The 19,147-nt window shown below is 22.3% G+C and overlaps 1 protein-coding gene across 10 annotated transcripts in view; it reads right to left on the minus strand.

Annotated features, from left to right (window-relative positions):
* Window positions 1-8,337: 8,337 nt before the first annotated feature.
* The window catches only part of LOC122510525 (synaptotagmin-7), a 405,459-nt gene continuing 394,649 nt past the window's right edge, over window positions 8,338-19,147 (minus strand). For 4 of the 10 annotated variants that reach the window (XM_043625251.1, XM_043625250.1, XM_043625252.1 and 1 more), the window contains 5 exons: window positions 15,595-15,742; window positions 15,120-15,229; window positions 14,157-14,325; window positions 10,794-11,006; window positions 8,339-9,697 (listed from right to left, as the gene is read on the minus strand). In XM_043625251.1, the coding sequence (XP_043481186.1) occupies window positions 9,597-9,697; window positions 10,794-11,006; window positions 14,157-14,325; window positions 15,120-15,229; window positions 15,595-15,742 (741 nt within the window). In that variant the 3' untranslated portion in view covers window positions 8,339-9,596. Of the gene's footprint in view, window positions 9,698-10,793; window positions 11,007-14,156; window positions 14,326-15,119; window positions 15,230-15,594; window positions 15,743-19,147 lie in introns of all 10 variants that reach the window. The other 6 variants (XM_043625254.1, XM_043625257.1, XM_043625255.1 and 3 more) reach the window with 3 other exon arrangements.

Genomic DNA, 19,147 nt, shown 5'->3' on the forward strand with positions numbered 1-19,147 from the left:
ATGCAATTAAATATATATTGAAAAAATAAAAACTTGAAATAATTTTAATAAAAATCCTATTAAACTTTTAAAAAGAATTAATTCTACAGAGTTTTTTGTCAAAAATATGAAAAATTAGAAATTTTAATGATTTAAGGTTAAAAATTTTTTAAAATTTAATTATTTCTAAAAATCCACGTTAAGATGCTTTTAATATTTAATTAAAATCTAAAATTTTAACTAAAATTAATTTTAAAAATCATTTTTATTAGTAAATTCTACGAGAATTCAATTATTTAAATACAAAAATAAATTATTTATTAATTTCATGTTTCTTGAAATTAAATTCTCATAAAAAATGTTATGAACAAATTTTTTCAATCATTAAATTCTTTGAACGAATTTAAATAAATTTTTTAAGAATAATTACATTTTTCGAAGAATTCGATTAAAACTGCTTTAAAAATAATTAAAATTCTGCAATGAGTTTTATTATTCATGAAAATAATTAAATTCCTAAAAGAATTTTATTATATTTATAAAAATAATTGAATCCCTGTGAAAATGTTATTATTCATGAAAATAATTGAATTATTGGGAAAAATTTTATTAATTGTATTTAAAATAATTCATTTCTTTCTAACAATTTATAATTTTTTTTTCAAATATTTTCAATTTTAAAATTGATATATATTGAAAATCATCGATTATTGCAAAGAATTTTATCAAAAAATTGATAATAATAGAATTTCAAAAAAGAATTTTATTATTTAGAAAAATAACTAAATTCTCGCGAAGAATTTTATTAAAATTTTTAAACATCCTAATTAAACTCTTTTGAACAATTTCTTTAAATATTTTTTAAACTAATAGAGTTTATTTAATAATTTTAATTCAAAATTTTGAAAGCAATTGGATTTTATAAAGAAGAATTTTATTAAAATTGTATTGAAAATAATTGAATTCTTCCCGAGAATTTTACTATTTATAAAAATAATTAAATTGTTCCGAAGAATTTATTAAAATTTTAGGAAATAAATGAATTTTATGTTAATATTTAAAAATTTAAATTCTTTCGAGGAATTTTATTCTAATTGTTTTGAAAAGAATTGAATTCCTAAAAGAATTTTATTATTTATAATAATAATTGAATCCCTGTAAAAATATTATTTTTTATGAAAATAATTGAATTATTGCGAAGAAATTTATAAAAAAATTTGTAAATAATTGAATTCCTGTAAAAATTTTTATTATTTATGAAAATAATTGAATGTTTGCGTAGAATTTTATTCATATTTTTTTTAATAATGAAATTCTTTTGGAAAATTTTATTGAAATAGTAGATATTGAAAATCATTGAATTTTAGAAAACTTTTGAAAATAATTAAAATTTTGACAAGAATTTAATTTTTTTTGAACTTAAATTCTCATAAAAAATGTTATCAACAAATTTTTTAAATCATTAAATTCTTTGGACGAATTTTAATAAAATTTTTAAGAATAATTACATTTTTCGAGAAATTCGATTAAAATTGCATTAAAAATTATTGAAATTCTGCAATGAGTTTTATTATTTATGAAAATAATTGAATTCCTAAAAGAATTTCATTATTTATAAAAATAATTGAATCCCTGTAAAAATGTTATTATTTATGAAAATAATTGAATTATTGCGAAGAAATTTATAAAAAAATTTGCAAATAATTGAATTCCTGTAAAAATTTTTATTATTTATGAAAATAACTGAATGTTTGCATAGAATTTTATTCAAATTTTTTTTTAATAATGGAATTATTTTGGAAAATTTTATTGAAATAGTAGATATTGAAAATCATTGAATTTTAGAAAACTTTTGAAAATAATTGAAATTTTGACAAGAATTTAATTAAAATTTTGTAATATAATTGAATATTAGAGGAGATTTTTATTATTTATAAAGAGAATTGAAATTTTGACGAGAATTTTTAAAAATTTTGGAACACAATTGAATTTAGTAACTATGTTACTAAGTTAGTTAGTAAGTTAGTAACTAACTTACTAACTTACTATTCTTCCTGGAGAAGCTAAATCCGTTGAATTTTTCCAAATCGTTGACTTTGGTGTTTTATTTAAAGTAAAATTTGATTCATAGTTAAAAATAACACCAAAATAGATTATTTTAATCCTTTCTGGTGTTAATTTAATCCTAGAGGGATGAAACTATTGCAGATTATTTTAATCCATTCTGATGCTATTTTAACACTTCACGTTTTACTGTGTAAGTGTATATTTGTGAATAATTGAAAATGTATCCTGAATTTGTATATATGCGACAGATTCTTTCTTTCTTAAGATTTTTCTTGATCCTTAAAATTCTATATTTAGAGGAGAGAGAATCTTCATACTGCTTTCACAAGCTTTGCGATATATTTTGAATACTTTGAAATCCAAAATCTAAAATTGGATTTCCCTTTCGCTTGACAATGTAATCTTAATATTTGTTTTTTGGCATTACTATATCAATAATATTACAGAAGGCAGATCACAAACGAGACTTTCACTCTTTCCTGGATTAATGACCTTCATTTGCAATTAAATAGTTTTTTGCCAAACAAAAATCATATATTCCACGATACTTGAAGTTTCACTTTGGCTTTTCAAATGAAGGTATTTTCTTACTGCGCAATGTAAGAAAGCGCAAAAAGTATAACATCGAACATTTTTTTTTCTTCATTAGAAGTTCGCCGTTTTCTCGCTAATCTAAATTCGCTTCTCGTCAAAACTTTTGCCACACTTGACATACATCACAATTTTTATAAATTAATCGTATGCTAGGTACTCAAGCAGCTTGTGTTTCCCAATTTCTTCGACGATCGTTAAAGTTTTTCTTTTTTTTTTTTTGTAAAAAACATCTGATAACTATTTGGAAACGCTGAAGAAAAAACAAGAATTTAGTTTTCCAACAATTGTAAAACATATTTTTTTTATAAAAATATAAATTATAAAGATCAGAGATTTACTCCATAATGAAAATAAAAGTTAACTCAAAATTTTAAATTAAAATTATGGAATAAAGTTGAATTTTGTATCATTTAGAAAAAATCAACTTGTATCGTACAGTATGTACAAATTTAAAAAACTCGCAAGAAAAAAAAGCATTAAATTGAAGAATACAAAAAACTTGAAAAATAGAATAGAAAAGATAGCAAAACGATAAAAATAAGGAAATTAGAAGAAAAATAAAATATTTAAAATCGAATAAAAATACAGAAAGAGGAAAATCAAACTTTTGAAAATAGTGCAGTTTTTTATTTATTATTTACATTTGCTTCAAAATTAGAAAAGCGGTATTTGGCTTTTGTTACGAACAATAATAATAATTAAAACCAAAATTTTGACCAATATTTCTCATTAAAAATTTGAGAATTATATCCGAATTTTGTAAAAAATATTTTACTCTGACAAGAAAAAATTTTCTGCCTAAAATTTTGAATTTTTTTTTATTTTCTTTATAATTTTTATTTAATAAAATATCTTATAATATAATAAAATATCTTCAAAATATTCTCATATATACAGAAGAGAACATTTTTTCATGAAAAATTATTTTTTCTGAGGCTTGAATTTTTGGTCAAAATAACTAAAAAGTCAAAACCTTTTAGTTTTGACCTCTCAATATATAAAATATAATTAAAATAACCAAATATTTTTTTTAGAATACGCCGAGAAATTTAATTAACCTCGTAACAATTATATGTCGTAGTAAAATATTTTTCACAATAAAAGTTTGAAAAAAAAATGCGTAAAAAATTTTTTATCCACAAAATATTTCTTTACTTCAATAACACAGACTTGTTAAAATCGATTTTTTTTCAATTCATTGATATCGGAATGCTTTATAATGTATCTTTGTCTGCTAAACACGATTTGTCCCAAAATTTTCAATTTTGAAAAAAGTGGGGGTAAAGACCCTGAAAATTTTCTTTTTTGTTAAAATTGATATGGTAGTGGTTTTTAATGAATTTTTGTCCTCTGAACACGATCCCGGGTCCTAAAATCGCCTGGCATTTATTTTTATAAAAAAAAAATGTAGAAACATGTTTTTTTTCTCTAAAGTGTTAAAAATTTTATACCAAAAATGTGGTTTTTTCTTTTGTGTTAAAAATTTGGAAGATTAGTTGAAAAAATCGCAATTTTTGAAAAAAGTCAAAAAAGTAATATCCGAGGCTTAAAAATTAGAAACCACTCCAAAATCAAAAATATACTAAATTTTTTGATTTTGAGGTTTTCACTCCCATTTTTTTTCAAAATTTTCTTCTAAACCACTCCGATGTGGTTATTTTTGTTGCCGAAAGCAAAATTTAATTAAAAAGAAGGATTTGATAAATTTTTTTATTTCAGTAAAGATGGTTTTATTTGAAAAAATACGACAATAAAATACTTTGCGGCAAAGACAACAAATTTTTTTCTCATCAGCGAATATATATCTAATTATCTACATTAAAATTTTAATAAAATGTAAATTTTGAAATCCAGAACAAAAAGTACATTACGAACCATATATATATATAATAGATAAAAGTATATTTTTCTCCAATGGAAACTTGATTATATTCTCTAATTACTTTAACGACGACATAGATTTTTTTTTCTCATCGAGGGATAAATATTTAAAATTATTAACAGATCGTCCTGCGAAGTAAGTAACTGGCAGATGTATACAATTTGTACGATAAATGTGCGCAATAAAATATTATTATACAATGGAACCTCGTTTTTTTTTGTTTTTTGGTTTTTGAATGGCCAAAGAATACACCAAGCTCGTTAAATGATTTTTTTTTTTATGAAAGAGTTTGAATCCTCAACGCACGTCAAACAAATCGGGTGCAAACGGTGTATTTACAGGCTACAACATACAAACATTATCTAATTTTTTTTAGTGCTACGCAATATTATCATTATATCACATATATATGTATTTTTCATATATATGCTCATATATAACCATTTACTCGTATTTTTTTTATATCGTAGACTATAATTAATTTACACTCTAAATGCTACAGTACATTTCCCCTTTTTTTTTTGGTTTAGCAATACGGTACACAGTAGGACTCTGCTGCAGTTAATATAAGAAGGTTTTTTGCAACTTTTTTTTTCATTTTATTCAACGATAACACTTAATAATAAAAATACGCACGCTTGTGATAAAAATAAATAGTGTCGAGAACGACAAGTATTGCCAAGTTTGTTAAATTTTATCTGAATGCCAGACGCTTTTTATTAAAGCTTTTTCTTTTAATTAGATGATGACTTCTATCGCAACGTGATGGGATAATATGCTAAGGGAATCAATTTTTTTTTTAACAATTTATCCAATTTAATTTTTTAATGGTTTAAAGTAGAAACGAATTGCTCTTTCTTCAAAATAGAAAAATTATTTTATTTATTAAAAAAAGTTTTTTACAATTTTAAAAAAATGTTTATTCGATATTTTCTTTTTTTTATCAAGAAGTGCGATTTCATTTTGACTTTGCCTTTGTTTTAAAATTTAATTTTGACTTTGATTTTGACTTTGACTAATTGTACAATTTTTTTTCGCTGAAAACTAGTGGCAAAGTCAAAATTAAAGTGGAAGACAAATTCGAAGTGTAACCAAATTAAAATGAAAGCACTCCACTCGACAATAATGTTAAATGCTAATAATATTAAATGTTTAAGAAAAAAAAATTTTTCTAAAATAAAATAAGTTCTACAATCAATGTTAAACGTTAAATGTTAAATGTTAAATGCTAATAATGTTAAATGATTTAAAAAAATCTTTTTTTCTAAAATAACAATTTTTACAGTCAATGTTAAATGTTAAATATTTAAAAAAAAATTGTTTCTAAAATAAAATGAGTTCTACAATGAATGTTAAAAGTTAATAATGTTAAATATTTTAATAAAATTTTTTTTAATAAAATAAGTTCTACAGTTAATGTTAAATGTTAAATGTTAAATGTTAAATGTTAATTCTTAAATGTTAAATGTTTAAAAAAAATCTTTTTTTCTAAAATAAAATAATTTCTACAGTCAGTGTTAAATGTTAAATGCTAATAATGTTAAATGTTTATAAAAAATTTTTTTTCTAAAATAAAATAAGTTTTGCAGTCAATGTTAAATGTTAAATGTTAAATGTTAAATGTTAAATGTTAAAAGTTAAATGTTAAATGTTTAAAAAAAATTTCTTTTTCTAAAATAAAATAAGTTCTACAATCAATGTTAAATGTTAATAATGTTAAATGTTAAATTTTAAATGTTAAATGTTTAAAAAAATCTTTTTTCTAAAATAAAATAAGTTTTGCAGTCAATGTTAAATGTTAAATGTTAATAATGTTTAATGTTTAAAAAAAATCTTTTTTTCTAAAATAAAATAAGTTCCACAGTCAATTTATAATACACTAAAAATATATAATTAATTTTTTTAAATATTTTCGTAAGTTGAAAATTAGCAATTCGTTTCTCTTTACATAAGTTAAGTCTTCAGTCACTCGCAGAAGCGAAGAAACGATATTATTTTCCGAGAGTTACTTCCCCCCGGATGCGCTAATTTTATTGTTAACAACAGCAGACTACCAGTATATAATTATAATAATAATCATAATAATAATTAAAATAATTAAAAATTTAATTTTAATGTATTAATAAGGTACACCGATCACAATTGATTACTTGAAATTTTTTGAAAAAATTTCTCGCATTTTGTTTGTATTTTTTTTTTTTTTGTTTTATTCACTTTTTTTTCTTTGGTTCATCAAATACAAAAGTTCCGTCAAAAATATCTTTACTTTTTCATCATTTTCTTTTCTTTTTGCTAATAAATAATCATTATTTCGTATCAGAACAGTTTTGATGATCGTTTATATCTGAAGGCTTTCAAAATTCAATTTTTCTATTTTTAAAAAATCCTTCTTTTCAGTTACTCTTGCTTTTTAACATTTTTATTTTTTTTCTGGTAGCTATTCGAATTTTCTGCAACTATTTAAATTGTTTTTTATTATTTACATTTATTACAATATTGAAATTTGTTTTTTTTTAATCTTAAATAATTATTGAAATTTTTTTAGCTATTTAAATTCTTTTTAGCTATTAAAATTTATTGTAAATATTGGATTTTTTTTTCAATTAAATTTGAGCTTTTTTATATTAGCTTTTCTTGTTTTTTCTTTTTTATAAATTAAAAGCCCTCTGATTTGACGATCAGCGACTTTCAATAAAAATTCCCGTCGCTTTTATTTCCCTTTATGTGTCACACACACGTTTTCTTTGCAACTCACGACAGTTGGAAATTCGAACGTGATTTTTTACACCTGGCGATCAAAAAATTTATCCAAAAAATTAGGATATTATTTTCTTTTTTCTTCACTTTATGTAGGCTAACAAGAAAAGATAAGAGTAAATTGAAGATATCAATTTTTGAAGCTTCACTAGTTCAGTTTGCTTTTTTTTTCCTAATGAGACAATCATTTGCATTTTTGAACCTTGAAAAATTATATTTTTTATGACTAATTTTTAGAAATTTTTCTTCATATAAAAATGATTTTCAAATAAAGTTATTGCAACTAAGATTAAAAATAAAATCAGTGCTAAAACAAAAAAAAAATCTTGACTCTTTTTAAAAAAGAGTACTCTTAAAAAAAAGTGTGCGTAATTTTAAAATACGCGGCATTAAAAATTCTCAGATTTATTTCTAGAAATTTAAAATATATAAAATAATTTTTTTCGAATTCTTTCAAGTCTTATTATTAAAAGAAGAAAAAAAAGTCTACGATTTTTAATACTTTTGTATATTTTTGTATCAAACGTTTCTTTTGTTGCTTGAACAGAATGTTTTAGTATTATTGATATATGTTTCAAAAACTGATTAAATGTGTGCAATAATTACAATTAAAGACAAATTTAAGTACTCTGTAAATAAATTTATAAGTTATAAATAATATTTTTTTTTAATAAATAATATATTTTTTTAAATAAATAAATAATAATAATAATAATAATAATAATAATAATAATAATAATAATAATAATAATAATAATAATTGTGATAATATTAATAATAATATTAGTAATTAATACTTCTTGTAAAGTGTTTAACTGTATTGTACGCAATTGTCAACAAAACATTTTGTTCCTCGTACAAAATATTTTCTTTAGTCATTACCTGAGAATTTTCAATATTATTTCTAAAAATGATTAAACGGATTTTTTTTAATTTGAAGAGATATAGTGTGGTATCTTATAATAATTAAAAATAGATTTTATGATTTCAAAAAATTCAAAGTCAAGAAGAATTAATTTTGATTTATCAACATAATTTTCAAATCTTGCAAAATAAAACATTAAATAGTTTTTGTTAGAATTTCCAGAAAATAAAAAATAAAGTCCCATGCTTTCATTAAAAGATAAAATTTTCAAGAATATTTAACAAAAAGTTGTCTGCAAGCTGAGAATATATAAAGGAAACGAAAATGACTATGAAATTTATCACACAATGAAACTTTTTACTTTTGAAGAAACTAGGTGAATTAACAATGAACTAATGTTTCTTGCAAACTAAAGTTGTATTAGTTTCAAAACATCATTTTCAGGTAAACAAGAATCCTTCGAGTTATATGATCTAAATTTGCACACGTGTGTCGTCTCAACTAGTATAAATTCAAAAATGATATCGAGTTTTTTTTGTCCTTTGGAATATTTTAGATTTCGAGATTTATAATAATGGGGATGATTTCTATAGAGTAATTATTATTTTTTTTTAGTAATACTAGACTTCTATCGTCCGTAGAAAATAACGGTCGATGCTGTCAGTGTGGTACCAGTCGCAAAAGCTTCTATCGCCTCACAATTAATATATATATATGTCCCTTAATACTTTCTATAATTACAAGACTTCTCCATTTATTACAGAGCTAAAAAATTAGTCAATTGCTTAATTAGTTACGATGCTGATTTAATTCTCGCGGAGAGAAATATTCCAATTTTTTTTTAGAATTGAGTCTTAACAAAATTGAATAATTTTTTTTTTCTTTTTCAAAAAGGGATTTTTATTGACTGCTGTCAGGGCGCAGAATATTTCTCTTCGCGAAAAATTAAGAGATTCTGATGGTTGATTTTTATAACGTCTGGCACTGGGTTTTTTCTTTTTGTGAATTTTTTAGTAAGTCAGCAGTTGACTTCTTGCATTGTATATATGACGACTGAAAAACGATGAATGAGATTATTCGAAAGAATGAACAGTGCGCGATTTTATTTTTCTCTCCACCATTGTTTCAGAGATCGTTGCCCGCTTTTCTTCTTTTGTTTTCAATAAACCTTTTTTTTTCTATTCTTCATTCTTTTTTCCTCATTACTCTCTCTTATTTCTTTCGTTTCTTATTTTTCTCGCTTCTTCCATTTTTGTCTTCATTATCATGCATCCATTATCCACCTCTGACTTTTTTTTTTTTTTTTTCTTCAAAGCAGAAACTTGCTGGATTCTTTTTTTTGATGGATGACACTCTGGAGAGCGAGTATATGATTCTCATGTCGATAGTTCGTATTAGAATTCGAGTCGAGAACATGGAAAGAAAGTAAAACTCGAAGTGGAAGTTTTTAGTTTATTCCGGTTTCAGACGATGCCACAATGTGACGGTTTGCTTTGGTTTCGTAATCATTTCCTGCCAATGCTTCGTCTCGGATACACCACTTCCGTTTTTACCTACAACAAAAATTGCTGAATAAGAACATTTTATTTTATTTAGTGAAATAAATAATTAAATAAATTATTTATAATTAAATAAATAATTAAATTTTATTTAGTAAAAGAAAATAATTCTTTTTAATTATGAGGATTATTTTAAAATTTTGAAAGTTTTATGGGATAATAAGCAGACACATCATAAGTAATTTTAGACAAAATAAAAGCTTTATTATCGCACGCGGATTATTTTTGCGATTTTTGTAAAAACTCTTTAAATATTAAAAAGTATTTACAGCTTTCAAACATAACAGTTAATTAAAGAGGAAAAAACAGAAATGTTTCATTAATATTTTAATATGTTACATTACGACATTTTTTTGTTCAATAACACTAAAATTTTAATTTATTATTTCATATTTTAGTTTACTTTTTTTCCTATATAATTAAAATAATATCATAATTACTGAGAAAACTTTAGTACATTCGATCTACGTGTCCGCATTGAAAACCACAATTGTGTTACTTGTCTCGAATACTGTCCAGTATTTCCAGTATGCATGTGCATACCAAAAAGCCTCGTGCCTAGGAAATACCATTATTATCGACTATTTGGTAGAACAAGTTCATTCTTGTAGCGGTGTTAATTATTATAATGGAATCCTTTATAACAAGTAATTACATCGTAACTTTAACGCAATTAAATTTGATCTCCCAGCAAGTAAAAAAAAAGAAAAAAAATTAGCCTTGTCAATTTCAAATTTTCAACCATAAAAGCACTATTCATAAAGAAAAACAGTTTTCTCAAAAATCAATTTATTCCCCTGCTTTATAATTCAAGTTAAAAGTTTTTTGCAAAAATATTTTTCCATAAATTCTAAAGAAGAAAATATCAAAATGATAAATATTTCAGAGAAAAAAATATTCTATATTGATTCATAGAAAACTGATAGTTAAAAATTATTCACTATTTTCTGTATTTGTAATTAAAAATTAGATACCAATTTATTTGCGTATTAATATTTGTGTCATGTCGGAAATTCGCAAGAGACTTTTGTTCGAATATGAATTAATTATTATATAAATTAAATGTTGTGTTTATAAAATATAAACCTACCTCCTAATATTATGTGGCCTATGAGTTCGTTCCGGCCGATGTTGTCAAAATCCATAACCATAACATCTAGATAACAATCCCTAAATTTGTCCCATGTGAGATCAAAGTTAAACGTCTCGTTGAATACAGGATTCAATGTGCACTTAAATATTGGCGTTTTCTTCTTCTCGATTTTCTTTTCGGCAACATACAGCCACACTTTTACATATGGATCTGAAAATTATTCAATTAAAATACTTTAGAAATAAGTCACAAGTTTCTTTTCAGATGTAAATTGAAGTACATGGAAACTTTTGACATAATTTTAAATACTCTAGACCTACACGACTTTGGTTGGCTTGTAAATAACAATTTTTAAGTAATTCTGCAAAAGAATTCAATTATCTTGATAACCAATAAAATTCTCCCCATAAAATCAATTATTTTAAGGATTTTTAATGAAATTCTTTTCTAAATTCACTTATTTTGATAAATATTCAAATTCTTCTCAAGAATTCAATTATTGTCAAAAATTTTAATTAAATTCTTGGCAAAATTTCAATTATTTAAACAAAATTTTAAAAAATACTTTGCAGGAATTTAATTATTTTTAGAAATTTTAATGAATATCTCGTCAAGAATACAATTATTTTTAAATAAATAGCTAAATTTTTCGCCAAAAATTCAATTATTTTCAAAAATTTGAATAAAATTCTTCACAACATTTCAATTATTTTTAAACGTTTTTCGCAATTCAATGTTTTTAAATATTTACTATTTTCATCAAATTTATCAACAGATTTAATTATAGAAAAAACTTGCTAATACAATTCTACGAAAAGATTCAATTATTTTCATAAATAATAAAATTTCATTTGCGAATTCAATTATTTTCATTGCAGAATTTCAAATATTTTTAGTAAAATTTTAAATAAATTCCTTGAAAAATGCAATTATTTATAAAAATTTTATTAAAACTTGAGAAATGAATTCAATTTTAAGAAACATTCAATTATTCAATAAAATAATAAAATTTGTTGTAATAATTGAAATATTTTCATAAATAACATTTAATTCGTCGCAGAAAATCAATTATTTTCAAAAATTTTTAAGTAATTTTGCAAAAGAATTCAATAAGCTTGATAAATAACAAAATCGCATAAATTCTTCCGATAAAATTAATTATTCTAAGGAATTTTAATAAAAATTTTTTTCAAAATTCAATTATTTTGATAAATATCAATATTCATCACAAGAATTCAATTCAATTCTCAAGAATTAAATTATTGTCAAAAAGTTTTCAATTATTTTCAAAAATTGTTATAAAATTCTTTAATATAATAAATTTCATTAAAATTTTTATTAAATTCCTTAAAAGAAATTAAATATTATTTTCAAAAGTTGTTCATACAATTCTTCGTTAAAATTAAATTTTAAGAAACATTCAATTATTCAATAAAACAATAAAATTCGTTGCAATAATACAAATATTTTCATAAATAACATTTAATTCGTCGTAGAAAATTAATTACACAGGGCCACAAAATTTTTTTAAAGAAAGTATTGATCGGACTATGTTTATTATATGTTTTTTGGGTCACTAAATTCGAATCCGAACTCAGTTTTCCGCCATCACGTCAAGTTTCTTCACAAATTAATAAAATTCGAAAAAAACTTACTGTAAACAAGATTTAAATAAAAATTAACAGAAGATTCTATTAAAAAACAACTTTAAACACTAAAAAAATATTATATAATGTTAAACAATCAAAGAAACTCGTAAATATTCAAAATTTAAGATGGCGGATCCAATATGGCGTCGATTTTTTTAAAATTCACCCAATTCGCCTGAATCTCGTTACTCGGGGGTTTTTGGGGTTGCTAAATACGAATTTCACCTTAGTTTTCAAAAATTCAAAATGGCGGATCCAATATGGCTGATCAATTTTTAAAAAAATTATTGGATTTACCTGAAACGTTATACTCGGGGGGTTTTCGGGGTCGCTGAATACGAATTTCACCTTAGTTTTCAAAAATTCAAAAACTAATAAATTTTTTAATAATTCGTCAGCCATATTGGATCCGCCATTTTGGATTTTTTAAAACTAAGGTGAAATTCGTATTCAGCGACCCCATAAACCCCCAGGTAACAAATTTCGAATAAATCTAATAAATTTTTTAAAAATACGTCAGCCATATTGGATCCAAAAAACATATAAAAAACATGGTCCGGTCAATACTTTCTTTAAAAAAACTTTTGTGGTCCTGTGTTATTTTTAAAAAATGTTTGCAGTAATAAAATACTTCGCAAAAATTAAATTATTTTCACAATTTTTTAAAAATTCTCATCAAGAATTAAATTATCTTTATAAATAGATTGGGAAATTCTTCTCAAGAATTAAATTATTGTCAAAATTTTTTTTAAAATCCTTCTCAAGGTGTCAATTATTTTCAAAAATTTTAATAAAATTCTTCTCATGAATTCAATTGTTTTCAAAAATTATTATTTAAATTCTTCTCAGGAATTCAGTTATTTTTAAAATATTTAATACAATTCTTCAAAAAGTTTTCAATTATTTTTAAAAAATGTTATAAAATTCTTTAATATAATAAATTTCATTAAAATTTTAATTAAATTCCTTAAAAAAAATTAAATATTTTCAAAAGTTGTTAATACAATTCTTCGTAAAAATTATATATTAAGAAACATTCAATATTATTTATTTTTGTATTTAAATAATTGATTTTCGTAGAATTAAATTATTGTTTTTCGTACTTTTAACTAACAATTTTATAGAATTATTTTTTTTGAAAAAGTTTAATTGAATAATAATTGATGTTATTGATTTAAAGTAGAATTTTAGTTAAAAATTCTAGAAAATGTTAATTAAATTGAAATGATAAAAATAATTTTGAAGAAATTACAGTAACAATATTCTTATAATATTAAATTAATGATTTTGTCAGTCTGTCATCTTTAATTATTATAAAACATAAAGAAATGGATCACTCCGAGTCGAAGACTCGGAGTAATCCATTTCTTTATGTTTTGTAACAATTTTTTTAAAATTGTTTAATTTCAAAAAGGTTTGAATTTGAAATTTTTTAACATCTTAATTCCAATGAAAAAAAAATGATTAAATTTTAATGTAATAAAACATTTTTTTGAATATCTAATAATTTTTAGAGTGAATCAGAATATTTTCTAGGGTCAGGGAAAAAGTCAAAGTTTTTTTCCGTAGTCTATTTTAATATTTTACCTATAAATATTCCTAGTTTAAACCTTTATTAAACCTTTATTGAATGATCAAATAGAATTTTCTCTTTGCTCAGAATTTCTTTATTTATGGGGCGTATTTTTTTGTTAATTAGAATCTATTTTACCTGATTTTCCATTGATATCTTTCGCTTTGAGGTTTCTTGCTTTAATGAGCTGTATGGTGAGTAGAGAATTAGAAGGGTGATAGCAAAGAGCGATCTGAATTTCGCCACATTTATCCTTTGCCGGCGGTTTGAGGGCTCTCCAGAACGTCGGTTTCTCTGAAAGGTCGACCTAGACACAATTCACAGTTCCAAGTCAAAATTATATGTATATTAAGATCAATTGTCATTTTCCAATTATTGTAATAAAACGAATTTGGTAAAATTTCAATATATTCCTAGAAAATATTAATTTTTTTCGAAATAAAAATTTAGAATGACCTTTATTTTATTTTAGTAACGTACTTCTTCAAAAAACCTATTTTTTCAATGAAAAATGTTAAATTAGTTTTTATTAGAGGTTTAAAATATTGAAAAAAATTTCTTACAAAAAACTGCGTTTTGAATGAAAATTAATACAAATTTAGAAATCGCAATGGACACGTGTGATTTTCTCACGTAACCAGCAGCAGAAGTCTTTTTTACATTTCCGGTTATGGAATCTATTAATGGAATTCAAGCCAGAGATGTACAATGTGATTTACCCTTGGGAAATGAATGTATGTGTGTCGTAACGCCACTGGCAGGAATTATCCCAGATCAGGGTGAAAAGGAAGGCTGAATAACGATAAATGCATCCAAGCATCAACTTCATTCAGATTCTCATTTTTATTTATTTATTTTTTTTATTGATTATACTCATTCTCACATTTTATTAATAGTTTCTCATTAAACCGAAAATGCGAAAATATAAATGTCAAATGAAAAAAATAGCTTAATATTTAAATATCAATAATTTAAAAAAAAATTAAGATTTAATTTTTTCATTTCCATTAAATCGGAAATTAAATTGAGGCATTTTGTAGTAAAATCGCATTTATAAAGTAATAAGGCTTGTTTAGTCATCAGTCAATAATTTGAAATTACCTGACATAGCGGCATAAACACTTCCCCTATAGAGTCATCCCGTGAAAATCGATCGTAATCGAAAACGTGTAGATGTAAAACTCTATTTTGCAATTTTTGGATTGTGAAACCTGGAAAAGTTCAATTAATTTTTATTATTGAAAATTTTTTATAACTTTATTTAAAAACTTTTTGATTTTATAATTCAGACAGATTCGTAAAACTTTAAAATTTTTGTTGGTCGCCATTTTGGAGCCGCCATTTTGAATTTTTAAATTTTGATCAAAGTTTTGATTTCACTTCACTCCAAGTGAAAAAAAAATCGAAAAAGGTACTAAAATATCTCTCTTTGAATAAAAATTCCCCCACGTATGAAAAATATTCTTTTTTACATAAGAAGACAACATTGAGATTAAATATAGAAAAGTACTAAATTGAAAGGTTTGTAAATTACACAGTACAGTGAAATTGAATAAAATTGAATGAAATTTATTACCTTCAAAGTACAAGGTCTCATTCCATTTAGGATGTAAGGTTCGCCTTCTCATCTTCGTATCGAGACGATCTTTTTTATTAGGTAGCAACGTTACCCTTACATAAGGATCAGACGTACCGGACAGATCCTTTGCCGGTAGATCTTTACCCTGAAAAAAAAAAGAATTTTCTTACTTTTCTATAAAAGTGTCAAATTCATTGCAAAATTTATAGAAAACAATTTAAAGAACAAATAAAAAAACTCGACTAATTAGAACTTACAAAAATGTCAAAGAATACAAGTTCTAACCGTTTTTTCTTCATTCTCATTTTTATTTTTCTCACTGACTTTCTATTTTATAAAAATTTATTAAATACCCTAGTGTTCGATACAAAAGAAAAGCAAAAATTTCAATCAATATATTGAAAATAATCTTGCGTTGCTTCCGTTGCTTTTCCTTTTTCAAATGAATCATTCATGTGGCTGTAAAAATTTGACCGTTTTGAAATTGATTTTAAAATACTTTCCTAACAGGCAAAAAAAAATGGGAATTTAAAAAAATATTATTGTTAAAAAATGAACTGTATCATTTATGGAAATTTTAATGCTTGGAAATTTGTAGAAAACAATCGTAGAAACTTAGAAAGAAATTAAAGCGAAATAAAGTTAAGTGATGTTTTAAAAATATTTAGCTGAACTATCAGAAAGTATTTTTACTTATAGGTAATTAACAAAGACGAAGAATTTAAAAAAACACAATGCTAAAATTGCAGATAATAATAAAAATTATTTACTTTATATTCTCTGAATCAATAGTTGAAAGAATTTATGAAAAAAATAAAATTTATACTTCTGTTTACTGCAACAAAGGTTTCCTCATATTTTTTTCTTTATAATTTCTGATCAATGCCAAAATAACACTCCTTCCGGTCTTTGGTGTATATTATATGTCCCAGTTTTCGCAACTCCCACATTCATATATATATATATATATATATATATATATATATATATATATATATATATATATATATATATATATATATATATATATATATATATATATATATTTTCAAGCACTTTAAATGAATGATATTGTGTCTACAGCGGTCATTCAGAAAGTTACTTTCCGTCATTTAGTTTCTATACGAACTCAAATAAAAAAATTCAAAATTCCAACGAATGTGGTAATAAGCAGATTATTTCCTTTATAAAACAACGTTTTTCTCTAAAAACTTTTTCAGGAATTTCTCAACAATGTTTATTTCTCTCTCAGTGAAACGAATATTTTCTGTTTGTAAATTTTTATTAAATCAAAAATATTCTGAACATTATTTTATAAAAGTATTCTGCATATTAGCAAATAATAACAAATTCAAATTATTTATATACTGTACAATTATTATTATTATTAATTTACTATCATTATTTTTATTATCATTATTTTTATTATTATTATATTTTTTTATTATTATTAATTATTCACTCAGATGAAGTCAACTTCAAACAGCAACAACTTCTTACTACCTTTTTTCAATAAAGTTAGCAATTTAAAAATTTTCTAATTTAAATTTTTGTTAACAACGCTAAAAAAATTCAATTTTGGAGAAATTACAAATACTTGCAGAAATTCAATTATTTTCAAAAAAAAAAAAAAAAATTCAACTATGTTCAAAATTTGAAAAAAATTCTCGTAAATATTCCAATTATCTTTATAAACAAACAAAATTCTCGTCTAAAGTTCAATTATTTTCATAAATAATAAAAATTTCACAGGAATTCAATTATTTTCATAAATATTAAAATTTTTTTAAGGAATTAAATTATTTCCATAAAAATAATTTTAAATTCTAGAAATTAATAATTGAATTAAAATGATAAAAATAATTTTAATGAAGTTCACTTGTAAATAATAATTTAATTAATTAATTTTGGTAGACATGCAGTTCAAATTTTCATAAAAAATTTTTCATATAGTTTTACATTGAAAGTATTTCGAAATTTTAAGCAAATATTAAAGAACAATAAGTATTTAAATATTTAGTTTACAAAAATGACTGAAATTTGAAAGATTTAATTCGGAAATTCTGAAAAAAGTTAGGTTTTTGAAAAATAGTAATTAAAATTTTTTAAAAATGGTTGAATTCACGAAAATGATTTTAAAAAATTGTATTAATTGGAAATTTTGTAAAATTTTATTACAATAAATTTTATATTTTAAAGAATTCTATTTTTTTATCTTTAAAAATTATCTATAAATAATAATTATATTTTTAAAAATACATTATTTTCTAAAATTTTGTTAAAATTTTAGGAAAAAATTAAATATTTAAAGCGTGGTAACAGCAATTTTAGGAATTAATTAAATTTCAAAAGATTTTTAATTTAAATTCTTTGAAAATTGAAGGAAAGCAAATATATAAAAATATTTAAATTTTCATTTTAAAAAATTATAATTTACATTACTTTTTCTTTAAAAAATAATTGAAGTTTGAAAAAATTACAGTTGCAATTTTTGTATAAATAGTTAAATTTCAAAACGTTTTTTATTAAAATTATTTCAAATTTTAATTGTTGTGAAAAAAATAAATAAGAATGAGTATTTAAATTTTTGTTTAACACAAAGTATTGAAGTTTTGAGTAATTTAATTTAGAAATTCCAAAAAAATTTGTTTTTTAAAAAAATGAAATTAAAATTTTTTAAAAATAACTGTATTTTTGAAAATAATTTTTAAAAATTGAAACAATTGAAAATATTGTCAAATTTTATGCAAGTACTTAAATTTTTTATTATAATGAATTTTGTTTATTTAATTTTCAAAATTATTTTGAAATATCGTTTTTTTTTTTTGAAGAATTATAATTGAAAATTTGGAAAAAAATTGAATTTTAAAAAATTTAGAATTAAACTTATTACAAGGATTGTTCCATTAATACACTCGAATGTTCAATTTATTTAATAAAAAGGTCATATATTACATTTAAGTTGTTGTTAGAAATATCTTGTCGATTTCTACACACGACTTGTTAAAATAATTCTTTATTTTGTTTTAAATTTAAAAATAACTGTTAAAAAATTATTTTTTTTTGAAAAACGAATTTTAATTAAATTTTAATTATAATTTTTAACAAATGAAGAATTTTAATTATATTTTTTTAAAAATGAACAATTTTATTTATTTTTTTTTTAAAATGAACAATTTTATTTATTTTTTTTTAAAAAATGAAGAATTTTTTAATGTAACAACAGCAACGAAAATTTAATATTAAAAATTGAAATGACTTTCATTTAAACATTGAATAAAAGCATTAACAATATTTTCTGTATCAGTGACTATTTTTTCGATATAAAATAAAAACAAGAGAATATGTTAAAAACTTTCAGAAATATTTTCTACAAAATTGGTCGCTTTTAGTTTCATTGTTATAAAAAGTGCACTTATAGTTTGACATTTGGAAATAGCGAATAAGTATCAAATCGCAATTAGAGCTACTGGGGAATTGGAATTCATGTCAAAGCGAATCAAATTCAGTGACACGATCATAAAAATGAATCGTGCTGATGGGATCCCTT

Source organism: Leptopilina heterotoma, unplaced genomic scaffold (assembly GCF_015476425.1).
Source record: "Leptopilina heterotoma isolate Lh14 unplaced genomic scaffold, ASM1547642v1 Lhet_7, whole genome shotgun sequence".
Lineage (NCBI taxonomy): Eukaryota > Metazoa > Arthropoda > Insecta > Hymenoptera > Figitidae > Leptopilina > Leptopilina heterotoma.